This window comes from Alligator sinensis, unplaced genomic scaffold (assembly GCF_000455745.1).
Source record: "Alligator sinensis unplaced genomic scaffold, ASM45574v1 scaffold169_1, whole genome shotgun sequence".
NCBI lineage: Eukaryota > Metazoa > Chordata > Crocodylia > Alligatoridae > Alligator > Alligator sinensis.
The window spans coordinates 879,313-898,315 of NW_005841924.1; the positions used below are offsets into that span (position 1 = coordinate 879,313).

Consider the following 19,003-nt stretch of genomic DNA (forward strand, 5'->3'; position numbering starts at 1 on the left):
GGAGGACAGGAGAGACAGCCAGGGGGCATATGCTTCCTGAGATTTCTGTGCCCACAGCAGGGCACAGGGATGCAGCAAGGCCAGACCAGCTCCAGGCAGCCGCCTCCATGGCCCAGCGGGAGAAGACCCAGTGCTGGAAGGCGAGCTCTGCCACCATGGTGAGGCACTGTGGGGGTGCAGAGTTGTGCCCCCACTGCTGCCAGGCGGTCAGGGGGTGCCTCAGCTTGACAGCCATGGCAGCATAGTGCTCCCTCTCATGCCATGTACCCACACTGGGCTGCAGAGGTGGTTCCTGCCTGCAGCTCGTCAAGCCCTCCTGCAGCCCCATGCCCCACTGTGGGTGCAAAAATCTCGGGGGGCATGTGCCCTTCCACCACGTGGCCTGTGTACTCCCCCACCTCCCCACCATGTGGCCTGTGCTCCCTCTCCTTCTGAGTGGCCTGGGCTCTTCCCTCTCATAGACTTGAACACATGCACATGCATGCATGATTCCTAATCTCCCTCCTCCCACTGCCCGCAGCCCCAAGCAGCCCTTTGCAGGCTGGAACTCTGCCTGCTTGCAAGGGGAAACCTGTGGTTCCCAATGTTTTTCTCTTTTAAAGGGGAAAATTTGTGATTTTCTCTGTTAAAAGAGAAATCTGCATTTCTCCCCATTAAAGGAAAATTCCACATTTTCCATAGCAAATAGAAAACCTGGATCCCTGGTTATAATGAATCAGGTGACATATGCTCATAAGCACAAAACTACTCCATCTCCTTCTAAAATGGTGTAAGTATTTCATCTGTCTACAATCTCAGTTTCCTAAAACTAATGACATTCAGTTGGCTTCAACAGTCTATTAAATCTCAAGATTTTTCCAACTTCACATGGTACTGACTGTCATCTGTATCCAAGATGACTCTGAATTTAAGACAACTCTCCAATAATTAGATTCTATATGTGGAAAAGTGATAAACTTGTAAGTATTTTCCATGTATAGAATCTAACTGTTGGAAGGTCATCTTAAATTGGTAAGCTCCGTGTGGGTGGGTGCTTTGATCAGTTTATGCATACAAATACAAAAATTTCAATTCATATAGGTGTATGAATTTTTTTCAGAGGAAAAATTTCACAAAGAGCTGCTTTTAGCTGTTCTCCAGACATATAGTACAGAAATGAACAAAAAGCAAAATCATTTCAACATAAAAAGCCAAACAATATCAGTTATATTAAAAACTTAATGTAAGATAATTAACCAGAAGAGTAATGAAAGGAAAAAAAGCTCTCAATATAGTAGTTTACAGAAAAACAATTTATCTCCAGTTTCCACTACAGCACTCCTTGAAAGTTCAACTTTCCTGTGTATGAACACAACTTGGGAGAGGCATTAGCATTAGGATCAGACATTCAGATCGTCTCAAGAACTTGAATTCCAGTATAGCTCTTCCATTATAATGAAGTCAGATAAATAACAGACTAAATGCTCAGAGGAAAGTAGCTGAGAATCTATCCTATTAAATCACTGGGGTGGTATCTGTTTACAGGTAGGACAGCAATACTGTAGTTATGGGCACAGACAGAAGTGACAATTTATGCCCAATCTGGCCACAGAAAGCAATTTATAGCCAGGACCAAACACAAGTAAGTGCACAGCTGCAGACAGGGCTGACTGGGTGACCCCACATTGCACAAGGGGGTCAGATGCAGACATTTAAAAAACAGAGCGTCTTCCGTAATTTCTGTCTGCGTTGCCCGCCAGCCTGTTGCTGTTTTCAGAATGGGAGGGGGGAAAGGGTGCAGAGGAAGTTTGGTTTGGGGGGGTTTCAGCCCCCGCTGGAGGGTGGGGCGGGTGTATTGGAGTCCCCCCTAGAACAAATGAGCTCCCTCTGCTCCCTTTCTGAAAATTTTACAGCCTAACGGGGAGCAGGGGCCACTGCTAGAGGAAACCAGCTGCAGGCTCCCAGGCAACAGCTAGATTCTCCTCCCCCCTGGAACCAACAGGGAACTTCTGTTTGTTCCAGGAGATTGTTTTAACTAAGAACACTTCCTGCAAAGCGTTCTCAGTTACAGTGGTGAGCTGCACTTCTGTCTGCACCCCAGATTCTTGAGGAACCTAGAGTCTGGTCCTAAACCTAGTGCGTATATAGTAAGATAAAAGAGCATTCCAAAAGGCTTAGTTTTTAGTGCATGCTGCTGTAATAATCAGAAGAAAATGGTGTTTATTTTTGTAAATGTCTGTGTTGACAGAGATTAGCGGGCAGTGGAAAAAGGAGAAAAAATATATATTGTTTATTGTTCTTTACTACAGTTCTCCCTGGTTTAAGGCAGTAAAGTAACTGATACCATCTGTCTCTATTCTGACTTAAGTAGAACTTTGCTTTTTCTGTACTAGCTGAGCCACCAGTCCAAATACATTTTCCTTTAAAAGTGTATGAGATCTCTAACGGTACCTGGGTATTAAGGTTGAGTGTAAAACATCATTTCTTATTTTAAAAAAATGAAAAAAAATTGACAGACTAAAATCGTTCCACCTCTATCCAATGTTGCGTCTTTGAAATACATCTTAACTCGGACTTTAAATCCATTTAACAAGAGAATATGGATATCCAGTAAAAACAAAAATGTTTTTATGACAAGCTTCTATTATTCTGGTTGAGAGAATGAGATGGAGAAGTACCAGTGATTCTTGCACGACAAATAAGAAAGTGTGAAAGGATGACAGCATGTGGGAAGGAAGGAAGAAACCCTGTCTATACCTTGTGAGAATAACTTAATGAACCAGGTACTTACACAGACCTTTCCCTCCCCCCCTCCCCCTTGTCTCTCACTTACTGACCACCTCAATTTACATTTTAACTGATTGGCTTTCTTGCATACATACTGGCCTCTGGCTGCTTTACCACTCCATCCAGGAAGAGCACAGACCATCTGCAGACACTTCCCTCAGCCTGGTGAAGGGTGTTTGTGCCCAAAAGCTTGCTAAGAAGAATTTTTCCAACTATTTGAGTTGGTCTAATAAAAGATATTGGATTTACCCAAAAACCTTTTCTTACAGACCAAGGCACTCAGAATTGCTTTTACTCTTGGTAAGACAATTACTACAGTTGTTTAGTCTACTCCTTGCCCAACACAGGGTTCCAAGATCCTCTTATTTCAAATTATTTTGTTAATTAGAAAAAACCCTTTACTTGGGAATAGCCTCTTCACTCCTTTCCACATCTTTCACGCACATGTTGCCACTGCTCTATCTTGAAGCAGCTATTTAATCAAACAGAAAATTTAGAGATCACTATCAAATGATAAGCATGATAATGCTCATTAAAGATGCTTTCATTTACTGAAGTCCATGGACACTACCAAGGAAGTCTTCTTTATTATGTTTTTTCCTCTTTGGTTTAGAGTGGGGGACTTTATAAGTCCCTCCTCCACTATGGTAACCCTTCATTAGAACAGCAAGAATTGAGAAACCTATCCAATTTAGTTCCTTTTATTTCTTTGTTTTGAGAAAGTCTGCATTAAGAAAATGCCTCTGCTACACCAACTCTTAAATCGCAGACAGCAGAAGGTAACAGTACAAAACTCTATAACTCCGGAAATGGAATTATAGCTTACCTTGTTTTCCTCCAAGAATTTCAGTTTGATAGATACATCATTGCGCATTTTGTCATATTTTTCTTTATGCATTTGGAATAGCTGCTGTGACTGCTCAATCTTTGGCAGAGTATTTGCATCACGAGGGCCAAGATTCAGTTCTTCTAGGTCTGTGCGATAGGCATCATACTCAATCCTAGGGAAGTTGAGGGTGGGGGAAAAAAAAAAAGTTAGAAGTCAGCCCTCAGCCTTTCAACTGCTGCACATTCCCCCCTCAACCAAAAATGAAATATTGGGAAAAATATTCAAGTGCACGAATAAAGATGCTTGACCAAGTCCTCTGTTTATCCAGTTCACTCAGATGATTTTACTCTAGAAGCTCAACCTAAGGTCAGATCTGGTCAGGCCACAGCTGAAGTACTGTGTCCAGTACTGTGTCCTAACCAACACTGGTCAGGCCACAGCTGGAGTACCATGTCCAGTTCTGGGCGCCCCACTTCAAGAGGGATGTGGTCAACATTGAGAGGGTCCAGAGGAAGGCCACCCGCATGATCCGGGGACAACAGGGCAAACCCTACAATGAGAGGCTATGGGACCTGAACCTGTTCAGCCTTCACAAGAGAAGGCTGAGGGGGGGATCTGGTGACTGTCTATGAACTCACTAGGGGGGACCAGAAGGGTTTGGGGGAGACCTTGTTTCCCCTAGCGCCCCCCAGGATAACAAGGAATAACGGCCGCAAGTTGTTGGAAAGTAGGTTTAGATTAGACATCCGTAAGAACTACTTCACAGTCAGGGCGGCTAGGATCCGGAACCAAATTCCAAGGGAAGTGGTGCTGGCTCCTACCCTGGGGGTCTTTAAGAAGCGGCTTGATGCCTACCTGGCTGGGGTCATTTGAGCCCAGTTTTCCTCCTGCCCAGGCAGGGGGTAGGACTTGAAGATCTACAAGGTCCCTTCCAACCCTACTTTTATGATTCTATAAGGTGCCAAGCAGCTACACTGAAAAGCCATACCCAGTATAGCGTCTGCACTGGTAGCGAGTTTACCCATAGGTCTACAGCACTTCTGAAAGGACATCCCATGGTTCTCCGTGCTTCATGAAGCCAGAGCCATGCTAATTCTTTCCCAATCAATTGTAGGAGAACTGCCCTGCCCTGAACAAATAGAATTAAATTGTGAAATGATACTGGGGGGATTATTCAATCCCAAATACTTGAGTATGTTTCCTCACATTTTTGGTCCAGAGCTCCAGATAAGCCTACTGCCTGAACTGAAGGCACCACTTAAAATATAGTATAAAGATTTTTAGTAATGATAAAATAAGACCCAGAGTTCACTCTGAAGTGAAGATACAAGTTAAGGGACTGTTTCTAAGAGGTAATAATGTAGGAAAATCTGTTTATCCAAACTTCGATGTCTCTTCTACAACTTCAAATTACTGACAATTTTGATGATGGCTTGAAAGTTTGGTACCATTAAGAAAAGGACTAAAATAATCAATTCATTATATCCTTAGCTACTATGAGCACAAGATATAATTTAAGCTATACTGTGAAACAAGAGGATCTGAGACCCTATACCAATAAGTGGCATGTGTTGTTTAATCCTCAAATATTATTTCTTTTAAAATTTCAGCTATACAGTCCATTTACTTTTAAAGTTTAAGCCTGTAAGTGAAAACAAACCTGAACTCTACGATTAAAAACTTCCCTGACATTCTCAGATTGTACCAATTATAAGTATCCAACTGATTTATTCCACCAACCATATAGCTGGAGGGTTTGAAGTACAAAGGTACTTATTAGGCAAATAAAACTGTGCAAAAGGTGGAGAAGGGGAGGGAACCCTTGAGTCTCAGTTCTGAGAATCATGTCCAACAGACTACTGAACTTTGGGTTCTCAGCAGCAAGGTATTTAAAGTAATTTTACTTCACTAAAGTACTTTTCCACAACTGAAAGAGACTGATAAATGGAATACAACTACAGTTCCTACCCAACATGCATCCTTTCTCCTGCAGACCCATGAAATTTACTGGTTACTACCTGAGCCCTGCAGTCTTTCCTGCTCAAGTGCAGGGGGGTTGGACCTGATTATCTGTATGGTCCCTTCCAGCCCCTAACAAGTATGAAACTATGATTAAGTGCCAGACAAAGCAACTGGCCTCTGGTCAGAGACATTCAGATGCCCTGCAATGGGCAGCCTTCCCTGGAATCCCCTATCATTCTGTACTTTTTGCACCTTGAGATACTAAGTTCTACTATTTTTGTCAAGTATTATAGAAGCTGAGCAAAGGCACCAATTCCCACACCACAAGGAGAAATAAATAGATTTGTTAAATATTAAGAATTGTAACACCAGGATAAACTTGTGTCAAACATGGCTTTTCAGTGTAAGTGGCAAAACTGCTCCACGAGGAAGTTAAAATGTTTTTAGAGAAAGTGAATTAATTTTCTATCACTCAGGCTAAAACCAGACAATCTGTCTGATTCCCCTATGAGCTTTGCAGTAAACCCCAGACCTTACAGATTGGACAATCCCATTGTCCCACATTAAGTACCCATGAAGTATCCCAATTAACACTTTGCTTCAGAACAATTGTGGCTAATTCAAGTCAAATTCCATTTAAAACTTGTCCCACCCCTGTTTTGATGCAAGTCATATCTCAGCCTAATCATCCCAAGATTAAACCAGTTGGCTGTTTATTCTCAGAGGGGTATGGTTAGCTCTCAAATAGGTTTCTTTTCTAAATATTTTACAATTTAGATTTCATATCTAATATACACACCCACACACAGATATGGGCCAGAAAGGACCAGTGCACATCAAGGAGATCAGTTAATTTGACCCATTTTTTGGAGATGCCTGCTAGAAGTTTGACTTAGATCTGAAGAATTATCATGAAAACACACAATGGATCAGTCTGAAGATGGGTAGGAAAAAGGACAAACAGGCCTTGCTGACCAGCATCAATGACAGAGAAGATGAGAAAAAGTAGAAAACATTAGACAGGCAAGCAGACAGTATTGTAGAACAGTTATCCAAGGTCTTCAAAAGTTATTGCATAGAAAGAAAAAGAAAACAATCAAGAGAATGAAAGAGGATCTGCAACAGGCAAATAAATTTTGGCAGCCATGGTTGGTATGGTAGGAGCAGTGTGCACTGGACACTAGAAAGAAGATGTACCATTAGAAGAGCAAATTCAACTGCAAGACTGGGTTTTTAGCCCAAAAAGTAAAACAAAAAACAAAGCCAGAAGAGAAAATATTCAGAGTTTCTAATTTAGATGCAGAAAGTGAAGAGATTTAGTATGAAGGTCTTCAAGAAAAAAACGTCATTAATTTTGTCCACAGGTCTCCATGGAGAACTCATACTGGAGCAGTGGAAAGCTAAAAGGGAGGCAGAAACTAGGCCGTAAAGGACAGTCTCCAAAATATATTGTAAAGAAACAAAAATCATTCCCTTGTCCTACCTGTGCACATAGGAATATGAAAACTGTTTATTTATACCTTTTAAGATTACTACCTGACTCCAACAAAGGAAATAAATGGTTACTAAAAACAGACACCACCTAATCACCTACAATTCAAATAGTACAATGGGAAGAACTATTGTTTCTTACTAAAATGAATTGACTGGAACAACCCCAAACACACATACATATTGCTTTGCAATCTCTTTCTTCTATTAGCAGAAAGGAAGTTTGAGATATAATTAAAAAGTTCCCAGTTCCCATACAAGTGGAGTCAATACTGTTCCACAAAATAAACGTGTTTATTGTTCCTGCTCCTATTAATTTCTGCAGCAAAATCTACACTGAAAGATCACTCCTCTGAAAAAGTGCTCATGTACGAGTTCACCCTAACTAATACAAGTTTGCACACAACTGCTACAGAAGACTTTTATCCTATACCCTGGCTCATGGGTGGCCACCACAGATCTCTCTCTCTTTTCTAACAATCTTTTACTCAAAGTAAATTGCTTATAGATTACATTGAGGATTGAATGGTTTAACTCATTTAGCAGAGAGATTAGATGCCTATCAATTTTAACCCATCCCACTTCAACTGAGAGACAATTTATTGCTTATTTGATAGACAGTTTATGATATACCAAAATGGAGATCACAAAAGCTTCTTCTCCCAACCAGCATTAGTTTGCAGAATTGTCTTTGTCCATTTAGTAGAGAAGTATCCACAGACTCCCTCCCATTCAGCTAGCAAGTACTTACCACAGGTCTGCTGGTGAATTATTTCAGTTGATAGCTAAACCAAGAATGGAAAATATTTTGGTTTCAAAGAGCCCAAATTAAACAGTTGCATTTCCAGGATAACCGGTTCTTTCACCTTTACATAAATTTCTAAACAAATCTATTTTTTCAAAATAGCAAAACTTTTGGTTTTGAAAAATTTGAAGTTAAATTCAGAGCTATATGAAGTTTTCTTCTTTTTATCCAATATTACAAACAGTTTTGTTCACTCTAAATTGTAATAATGTATACTCTGACTTTAAACTGATTTATGCTGCGAGAAAACAGAATAGTTAATCTGGGCCTGCTGCCAGCAATCCATAGCTGCAATACCTGTACTATAAGCAAATTTTTCTATGGTGGGTAATCCGTTACTTTTCACTAGCGCTTAATCCACCTTAAGGTCTTATGAGGTATGTAATCAGATAAATAATTTATATTTAAAAAGCATATATTAAAATGTTGCTTGCACTTATGCAACATTAACACATACACCAAGAGAACTCTTTCATACAGAAATGTTAATTTACAGACCAGTATATCTGTAGCTACGCAGGGCCATTGAGTCCCACTGTTATTTTATCTGTGAAACATATTAGAACATTTTTGAAAGATCTAAATTTAACAGAAAATTTCTTGTGGATTGTAATAATCATTTTACAGTACTTTATAAGGTTTAAGTAAAGGCTTAGGTGACCAGGATTTAAAAATATGGAAGTTGTGTTGTATCTGTATTTACAACATTTTTCAAAACCTGCTTTACCAGCTCAGACAAAAACTATGAATCTACATTTAGTCAGTTTTCTGAAGACTATGTTGAAATGACAATAACTAAATGCAGAATGATAGCTACCTGGCACTTTCATATTGTTTCACAGTCAATAAGGTATCCTCAATTGTTTTATTCACCAGCGTGTTCACACTAGCAATAAAAAAGTTAATAGCCCCAAGAAGGGTCTCTCCATTTTTAGCTAGAAGTTTCTGAGTGTCTGCGTTGTATCCGAACTCCTCCTATAACAAAAGCAAAAAAATGGTGTAGATCACTGAAATAAATTTAAACCAGGCACTGATTCACAAACATATAAGAAAACAAACATTTATCACTGACAGGGAAGATCACTTAAGTAATTTCATCACTTCTCTTGAGTGTGTGCAGGTTTAAACAAACGTGACTATAATCTAGACAACAAGCTAAGTTAACACGAGAAAGAATCACAACTAAAATTAAGTCAGCACAAATGGCCCCGCAATTCTGCTCTCAGTTATTCCCATGAAATCCCACTAACTAATGTCATCAGATTATGATCCAAAGCTTTGTAAAATACCAGATGTTTGGTACTAATTCTATTTTGGGATCTTAAGAGTTATGGAACTTGGCTAAACACTGTATCTGGTGTCTTTCACATAGCTGCTGGGTACCAATACTTTAGTACTAAGAAAGACATCAGCAAAAAAGGGTAGTATAAATACAGAGGGGCAAGTAGTATTGATTAGCAAACAAATTTATTTTTACATTACATTCTGAAACAAAGGGTTGGACAAATGCCAACATCTTTTTTATTTAAAAAAAGCTGCACATAAGAAAGCAGAATGTGCTGTAATAATAGATGATCTGATGTTTTAAGGGGCCAAATTATTGCCAAAGAGCACTGAAATCAAGTTTAGATATTAAATAAAAGACAAGCATAAATGTATTCAACAGCAAAAGCATTCAACAGCAGTGATTTTTTCCAGTGCATGGATACTACACAACAGTCTCACTGATATACTTATATCATCCATATGGTATTTTCATATTCTGCAGATTAAGCTTTATTAAAAAAGTAGGATTTCTAGCCATCACTGCTGTGGAGACAAAGTTCCATGTGTGAACTAGTGTAACTAATATAGAGTTTTCTTTCAGAGTCCAAAAATAACTGGCAACTGGTGCTGAAGTGTAAACTCTTCCAACTCCATTTAACCCAACTGGAATATTACTGGTTTTAGAGTTTACAGCATTTCATGTTAATGTTAACTGTTTGACCGCTGGTCATTCTGGTGGACTGAGTGGTGAGTGTGAAACCAACCAGGAAGAAGATGCACAGGAAGTTAAGAAAGAAGAAATACTGAAGAGGAATAGAGAGGATGTTAGGAAAAAAAAATTAAGGTACTAAGCTATGGAGACAAATTTGCCATGTCAGACAGGAGGGATTTCAAACATATCTTACTGCTTTATGCAGGCTTCCTAACCCACAAGCAGTGCAGTTCTTGTAGTACCACTAGTGCACTACTGAGCATAGGCAGGCTAGTTGACAGTGTCACTCAACAATGAAAATTAACATTTCCAAACTGCAGCACTCCCTGCTTCTGGTTTAGGAGGCAACCCATTAGAGCAGTGCAGCACGCTTATGGATGATGCTGTCTGGAGCAGCAAGTTTGCTATGTAGACAGGACATAAATTAAGAAATAGCAATGGAACTAGAAGGGCATACTAACCACTAAACTCAGTACCTTATTCTAACTAAGACTTTAATTACTACAGAAGGGACATGTTCTACCCATGATCTTTGTGTTTCTCTCTTATGAACAATGGCAAGTCCCCTCTGGATTGAGATTATTTATAAAAAATATATAAATTCATACATACACACACACATGATAATTTCAGCTCTCTGTATGTAAATGATTTGACATGCCTATTCAAGTAGTATGGCTTTGAAGATACTATACATACAAGAGAAATCTTTGAACTCAAACAATGAACGCAACAGAGCTCTAGATAACTAGTATTGTGCTTCTGAAGAACTAAGTTTATTAGAGCTATGTCACTCTTGACTTTTCACATGCTGGTTTGTTGCTGCTCGAGGTTAAAAATCAATTCTAAACAGTAACTTTTTAGATTTTTAACTTTTCTCCAGAACTTGTAAGGAAGTAAACAATGCTATCCAAAGAAGTTAGGCTTAGACAGCAGTAAAGCCCAATTAAAAATGGGCAAGCACAATGAGGAAACAGACAAACAGGCACCTCTTTAGGAGGCATAGGTGTTACAGAATTTTTATTAGTAGCAGAAACCTTTATTTGATTTTTTTCTTAAATGAACAGTCTTCTTCAATAATCTACACCAGAGATGACAGATTGAAACTGAAACAGTGAAAGATTCCAAGAATGGTACAAAAAGCTGGTAGAATCTGGAGAAATGTTGTTCCCAAGTACAAGAGTTATAAGGCTTTTAGGAGAATGAATGTGTTCAAAATGAATACTATGCCAGGATCAAAATTAGTGCAAGTTTCAGAAATAAATGCAACTCCAGCACATACTGCACTACATCATCTTGCATTCTACCACAATCCACATGCCCCATATTTGCATCAACAGTAAACAAATTGCTAAAAATGTATTGCACTTTTTTGGCAACATTTATGTGTGTTTTTGTTGTTAGAAGTGTTGAAAATATTAATTTGCCAAAACTCAATATTAAAAAGAACAAGTCTCCCCTAGAATGTGAAAAATGTACGGTATTGAGTTCTTCTAAGAAGCTAACAGTTATTTAGTGTACACATTAAACAAAAGTAATTAAGTGGGAATACAGTGATCACAAAGGAGGAGGAAGCAGAAGGGCAACAACCTCAGAATTTAATTGAGGGTGCTGCAATACTACATTTTTGGGAGTCCGCCTATACAATGTTAATGTATGGGCGATGACTTCAGATCCTAAGCTTGGTGGCAGGAGGGAACTGTTCTAGATACAGGAAGTAGCAAGGTCTGTGAGGAGACAATCCAGCCATACAGCCATAATATCTAGCTTCTCCCTCTTTATAACACACAGGATTGTATAATCACTTATAGCTGAGATACCAGAGTTATATAAAAATCCCAGAATAAGGGTGTCATGACCCAAAGGCATGATTTTGTGTGTGCTTCGGCACCAGAATTATCCCCGCCAAGTTGCAGAGCATTGCACGGGAGAGTTTCCTGTTGCAGAGGAAAACCCCGGTGCAGGGATGAGTTTCCCGCCTTTTCTGCAGCTTCTTTTGCAGGGTGCATTGCTCATGTTGCAAGAGGAATGCACGGTGCAAAAGAGTTCCCGCCACCGGTATGCAAATTCGTTCCTCGTGATTGGCTAGTGCTAAATTATTCACATGTGACAGCTAACGATTGGCCTGTTAGCCGTATAAAAGGCTTGAGCAGTTTCCGCCCAAGCCGAAGAGGACTCCACATCCATCTCGTGGGGACTCTGGGTACACGGCAGGGTAATAGAAACCCTGTGTGAGATCCAGAGGAGCTTGGCGGCCTGATCCACCGCCCACCTCTTCCCGTCTTCAAGCACAACTTTTATAAGTCGTATCTACGATTTCTATTTTGGTGGCTCGTTCACCCAGAGCATCCGGAGCTCTGCACCATGGAGCCTAGCAACCTCCACGAGACCGTCTGTGTTGTCTGTCTGTAACTGCAACTCAATCAAGTTTTCCAGCCTACACCACTGCCATCTCGGTGTAAGTAAACAATCTTTAAAACTACCGATACGCGTTTGTGCCTAATTCCAGCTCGACGGCCTTCCCTCTCCGACCCGGCATGCCCAGGCTGCTGGCCAACGACCACATGCAGCGCGGAAAAGGGCTCAGGTCGCTCACGGCCCGCACAAAGGGATCCTTCCAAACCTAAGATGTTAGCTATCTAAGGGATCATGCTTAAGTTGCTTGCTTAGAATCTGAACACCATAAAAGAAGCAGTTTATTACATGCAGGTTGCAAGGCTTTGTGAAACAACTGAGCAGAGCAATGTTTTATTCTCCCAAGGAAAAGTGATTCACTTGTATTCAACAGTGACTTCACCTCTATTGTATGAAGTCTGTTCTACCCTACTCCAAGGCATATACCCCCTTGGGTAATTGTAGTTTACAGTAAGTGATCTAGAACAATTTTGATGACATATTATTAATGACAAATTAAGTGCCATATGTGTTTAATGCACAAAGGAATGTGGTTTGTTAGCAGTTCCTGAAATCTAAGTTCCAATTCATGTCAGACATTTAAAAAAAATGCTCAACGACATTAAGTGTTCAACAACCTTAATATGATTTCAGTGGTTTCCTGTAGAGTCTCAAGTGAATTGTACAGCTTTTTTAAAGCAAGTTCAGTATTACAGACCTTAATGCTTAAGTCAACAGCTGTTATCTACAGTGCAGCATGCACCAGTTGGTCAAGTTTAACTTCATCTCCATCCTTTAAGTCATTTTATTTGCTAATACTATAAAAGTCTTACATGGAGTTCCAATGATTTCAAACTCAGGTCTGCAAATGCATCTCCAAGTTGCCTTTGGGTATGTACCATCTGGTAGAGCTGCGTGGACAAAGTCTGTGCCAGTTTCAAGATATTTTCATACTTTTTTTTGTTATCCCTTAGTATTTCTATTTGGGCTTCCAGTTCCAGGTCTACGGTTCTTGAGCCACGTCCCAACCTTTCAGAGATGATCTGACGAGTACACTGCAAATTCATAACAAATAGTTTAAATTATAATGAACTCAAAAACGTATATTCAAGATAAAAAACGTATACCCATTCTTGGCTTCAAGGAGCATGTAATTAGCAAGCACTTCTTTCACAACAACCCCTCCCAATTTAAGTTTGCACAACAAACTGAAGCAACATCTCAGGCTCTGCAGAGGTTTATCAGGACTCAGCAAGAACAGCTGGACAAGTCTCAACTCCTACCAATACAAATATTTAACAAATCAAGAGCAGAACTAATTGTTTTGAATGACAGATCTCAAGTGACTTCTTAGGGCTGGTGAGTCTCATTAAGTAAAAGCAACTATTATCCTGTTCAATAAATGCAAATCAGTATGCTGACTTTATTAAAAACAACTGTTACTGATTTTATGTTAAGTATCTACAAAACAGCCATTCCATCTTCAGTTGCCAATATCCAAGCCCATAGGTATTGCCCACTTAAAGACCCAAACCAACCAAATTTACCATAATAGGATAATTTTACTAATTTTTGCATTTTTTAAAGCCAGTCGGCAACTTTTTGCTGAGAAATATACAAAGTATCTTGAAATTGCACTTGATTGCATCAGATTATAGAAAAACACTGGTGAGAGCACAGAATACTAGAAATGCTCAAACTTCAAGAGTTGCAAACTGGCACAGGACTAAGCCCCTGATCCGATTTGCAGCCCATTAATGTAATAAGCAGCAAATGTAGCACTTGGAAAAATAAAAGAATACCCAACGGTAAAACAAAATGCTCTGTTTATTGAGATTTCACCATTTTAAAGTGAAGTTTAAAGTAGTAAGTCTGTGGCCCAGAGAGAAAAGGACTTTTTAATAGGGCAAACAGAATGGAATGGAAGAGTGAGTTTGCCATTAAGAGAGTCATGAAGGCTAAGTGTAAACAGTCAAAATATCCAAGGCTGATTTGATTCAGGCTTTCCAGGTTAGTCTAAGCTGCGTAGATTGAAGCAATAATGAAGTGAACCAACATTTTTCTATGACTCTGGAAATGCAGACACATGCCTTCAATGGCCCAGGCCAGAAGCTGGGAAGGAGGGGACAAGGAAACGCTAGAGCATGCCTCCCTGCTCGGCTGGAGCTGATACCTTGGGCCAAGACTAGCCCATCCACCCTGCAAGATGGGGTTTGTGGGGAGGTGCAAAGCATCCTGGGGTTCTGGGGGACTGAGTTAACTTGAATCTGGAGGGGATCTGGAACAGAAGCTCAATAAACTGATTCAAGCTAAATTAGTTAAGTCTGATCCTACATCTATCCAGGTTTATTTTAAACTAGCTTTGGCCATTTTGGAAGTGGTTTATGTGCAGTGAACTTCTGTTTATGTTACAGATTTGAACCAGTTTCCAGTCACTTATACCGGTTTATGTGTAATTTCTGTCCCTAGTCAAAGAGAACAATATGGTCAAGGTTACAACTATACTGACAGAAGTAAGATCTGATTACAGTAGTGTAGTCTCACAGGATAAATGGCTCCAAATCCTATTTTAAATCATATTCATAAAATGTATAAAACTAATGGACTTTCATGATTAAAATGGATTTGCAAAGTATTCACTGTGTGATCTAGCTGATATGTTAAGATCAGCATTTTAGCAAAGACCCAAAAAGAACGTATCCATCTTTCAGACACTCAGGAGTTCCCACTAAGTTTATACTCTTATGCCAGAGAAGTATTTCTATCATTGTCAATTTAGATGACACCTGTAAATGGAGAAGTCTAGGCAAATGGTGGATAATCTTGAAGGTACAAAATCAGTGGAGTATAGGTAGATTCAGTCCATGGATTATTATTAAATAAGCCAGGCAGGGAAGAATTTTCAGTTAGAAAATAAAGGCAATATGCTCCCATTTCTAAGAGAGTGCAGGAGAAAAAAATGCTCAAAAAGCATGACATTACCACAAAGCCCGTAAAAGGAAATGCAGTAGTTTAACTAGAATGTGAGGCAGAGTATGAATAACGCTTCACTAGGAGCTTGGTACAAGTGAGGATGAGCTCTGGCTATTTTCCAGAGATGGTGATATGCAATCACACAAACAAGGGACCTGCAAGAGGAAATCTGAGTCAGTGCTGACAAGATTTTGGGAGTGAGTGTAAGTTACAAGCTAAGGAGATTTGTCAAGCCTGACAAAAGGCTTTTATTTTAAAATCAAGGCGGACTTTGAAGCATTTATTTGCAGGAACATAGTTTATCAAGAAACTAAGAGGCAACATTCATAAGTTAGAAAAAGGAATCGAAAAGTAAGCTGAGGTTTGAGTAAGAGTGGTGCCTGAAGTTTAAGATACCCATCTCCTAACCTGAGCTTTCTCTAGGGTATAAACTGTATACAGAAAAGGTTAAAAAGAGAACCTTGAGAAGTTTCTCATTGTATTTCTCCTTGTCTCGAGTGGATTAGGTACAGACGTGCGGGCTACTCTAACCAGTGGATGGAGACAAGAAATTTTAGTATTTTCAAGTTCAGGTACCACCTATAAAATAGAAATCTAAGAAATCTGTTCCAAGTTGTAAAAAAAGCTACGTGGTTTAGTGAGAAAAAACAAGCCAGAAATAAAACCATGACATCTTTTATATATAAAAGGATAAAGAGCACACCAATGGTGAAAAGTTTTTCTTAGCATTTCTCAGAAACAAGCCAAAGTGTCAGACTGCTTTAGAAAGTGGATATTCGAGTCATCGCATCACCTTCAGTGAGTTCACAGGGTATATAGACCCATGGATCAGGAGGTTCAAACAAGCAGTACAGACTATCTCGAATTAAAGTGCATCTCAACTACAAGGATTCCTAGCTTCTTTCAAGTGAGCTGGCTTAGCCCTGATTTTAGTGCAGGAGGGGCTCCAGAGGAAGCAAGAACCCCACAAACATGAAAGTGAATCTGATTCCCTGAAAGCAGCTGAAAATGGTTTTCAAAAATAGGGAAGTTCATAAGAGGTAAATTGCATAGAAATAAGTACAAGGCATCAAGTGAGACAACCAGGGGACTTAAGCCAGATTTATTTCTGTATAGTCTTCTTTCGAAGGGCACTGGGTAGAGCACAAATTTATTCTACTTTTGTATATATCTAAAACCAAAACAGCAGATTAAATATCTCTAGCAGTGTCTTCACTAGGGAAGCTGACTATTTTTTAAAAGTTTCAAGTCTAGAACTGGACTATTTAAAATGAATGGCAGCTGTTAACATCAAAGAAAACCAGACCACTCAAACGATGCAAAACACTAGCCTGCAGTCTAGATATCAAGTAATAGAACTTTTGTCTGCGACTCTTGTAGGTATAGAAAATAAGGTGTTCACTTTTGTCCAGTGACTCGCAATTGGTTTCTTGCATTTAACATTCTCTCTCTCTCTCTCTCTCTCTCTCTCTAGGTACCACATCCAAATAGGACACTGGTCTTCTACTGATCTCTTCTCTTTGATTAAGCTCAAATTTCTCTATTTTATCTACTTTTCTGATACCTTCCCCCTATTTGGCTCCACTGCTTAATCTCGGTAATACCTGTAATGGCAAACTGTCTGAAAGTCTTCCTTCACCACCTCTACAGCACTCTATCAACACCACCTTTGCTGCAACTGCACACATGATTTCACCTACTCACCTTTGATTTGCAACTCCCTTCCTTAAGGCGTACCCCTTAGTCCCAGCTCTACAGATTTTTGGATGTGAAGACTGCTTCTTCCCTCCTTTTCACATGTACAAACAAACTTAACCACAATCACACAACTCTCAGTACTCCATTTATTCTCCATTCAGAAGATATGGACAAATGTACACTTGGAGCACCTTCCAAAGTAGAGGAGGATCCAGTGCTTGGGAGTATGAAGCAGCTGCTAGGCCCCCTTCAGAAATGGTCTGTTCAAGTTATTAACCATAGATCATGCCTTTTTAACCTGCTCTGATAAACTTATTAGTTATGAACCCAGAACAATTAACACCTTTTTTTTTTGGGTAGCACTACTAAATTCAGGAGGCCACATATTCAAAAGCCCCCTGGATGGAGTGTGAGAGTTGCCACATAAGGCACACTTTACAGCTGGGGGGAATAGGAGCCTGCACCAGATCTTTAAAGGGTGTGCAAGCAGCCCAGTAAATGAGCAAGTAAGCAGCTCCCCAATCTAGGACACCCAGGTACCTTTAAAGGTCCCAGTGTCTGGAGCAGCACCAATCTAGCAGGGAAGGTAGGGTGCGGGGATCAGGAGGGGAAGCTAATAGGATTGTCTGCCCCTGCCTAGTTTAATCTGTGTCAATATAATTTGATACTATACTTTCTATTATTAACTCAAGGTCTTCCAGATATCCATAGCCAAAATTTTGTCATATAATTTCATTTGCAGTATGTCTTAGACAAAGAATGGGCTGTTTAAAAAAAAAAAATCACCAAACAGGACCCTTGATTAAATCATCTATTTGAAATCTTGTTTATAGTTCTAAATTTTAGTTATTTCCTAAAAGAACGTTACTAGCCAACAAGAATCAGCCTATCAAAAAAAGTTTATTTACAATAAAATACAATCTTTGCTGAAATCTGGTATGTTTCTAATTAGGAGGGTCACTATGTCCACTTATACTTACATGTATGCAGAGACAGATATTCACCACTTCATTCAAATTCTAAATTTTCACATGTTATGGTACAAAATGGAAAATGACATTAATTTACTAAATGATGACTGATTCTGTTGTATATGATGTATGTCAAGCGCATGGAAGGAAGTTAGTGTTAAAATGCACAAAACATTTAAAAATGTTTATCAGTGATCTGAAACTAGCTTAATTCTTTTGGGTTCTTAAGAAGTCAATTTTATCAAAGCAGGTTACAAAGGCATGATCTATGGTGAATAACTTGAACAGACCATTTCTAGCCTGCCCTTTATCACTTTAGAATTACTAATCCTACCTTATCAGTAGGGATCCTGGTTTTCTCTGATTTAAAAAAATGCCCAGTTTTAAGATTTAAAAAAAGTAACCCCAAACCACATTTTTCCATGATTAAAATAAAACACCAATATATATAGTAGTGTTCCATTTTAAAATCACAGAAAAACGTGGATTTGATGTTACTTTTTTTTAAATCTGAAAATTAGAGATTTTTTTAAAATCAGAGAAAACTCATCCCTACTTCTCAGACCTTATTTTAATTGATACATTGAACAAGAAAAGGTTTCTCAGATTTTTCAGTTCCCAAACACTCTCTCAACTTTGAATGAGGTAACCACCTAAAGAACTAATGGAATAGACTGAAAAAGAAAGTATTTTCTGCATGAAAAGGGGCAACTGCTCTCAACACTTGAATTAATATTTCAAAAAGATTCCACGTGTTCAGCTGCTTTGCTACTTCCCTCTCAGTTCACTGGTTAGGCTTAGTTTGGATTTCTTTAAAATTCTTGAAAATTAATTAAAGTGCTTTTTGAGAATCATATAAAATTAGGGTTGAAAGGGACCTCAGAAGGTGATTTAGTCCAACCCCCTGCTCAAAGCAGGATCATCCCTAATATTATATCAGTGCCAATCCAATATGGGACTATGTATAGGCAGAGCTGTCCGTAGGGATGTGCGGGGCCGGGGGCATATCAGCCTGTACGAGGCCCAGGGGGTGGGGGTGGCGAGCAGCACTGGCAGAGCGGTGGGGGGCAGTGGTGAATGGCAGAGCTGGTGGTGCTCAGCAGTGGCGGGGGGTGGGAGGCAAGGGGGGGGGAAGG

The 19,003-nt window shown here is 39.5% G+C and overlaps 1 protein-coding gene across 9 annotated transcripts in view; it reads right to left on the minus strand.

Moving 5' to 3' along the window:
- Window positions 1-19,003, minus strand: part of ARFIP1 (ADP ribosylation factor interacting protein 1) — an 81,714-nt gene that overhangs the window by 7,561 nt on the left and 55,150 nt on the right. For all 9 annotated transcript variants that reach the window (XM_006019153.3, XM_006019149.3, XM_006019148.3 and 6 more), the window contains 3 exons: window positions 13,059-13,280; window positions 8,671-8,828; window positions 3,593-3,767 (listed from right to left, as the gene is read on the minus strand). In XM_006019153.3, coding sequence (XP_006019215.1) covers window positions 3,593-3,767; window positions 8,671-8,828; window positions 13,059-13,280 — 555 coding nt within the window. The remainder of the gene's footprint in view (window positions 1-3,592; window positions 3,768-8,670; window positions 8,829-13,058; window positions 13,281-19,003) is intronic.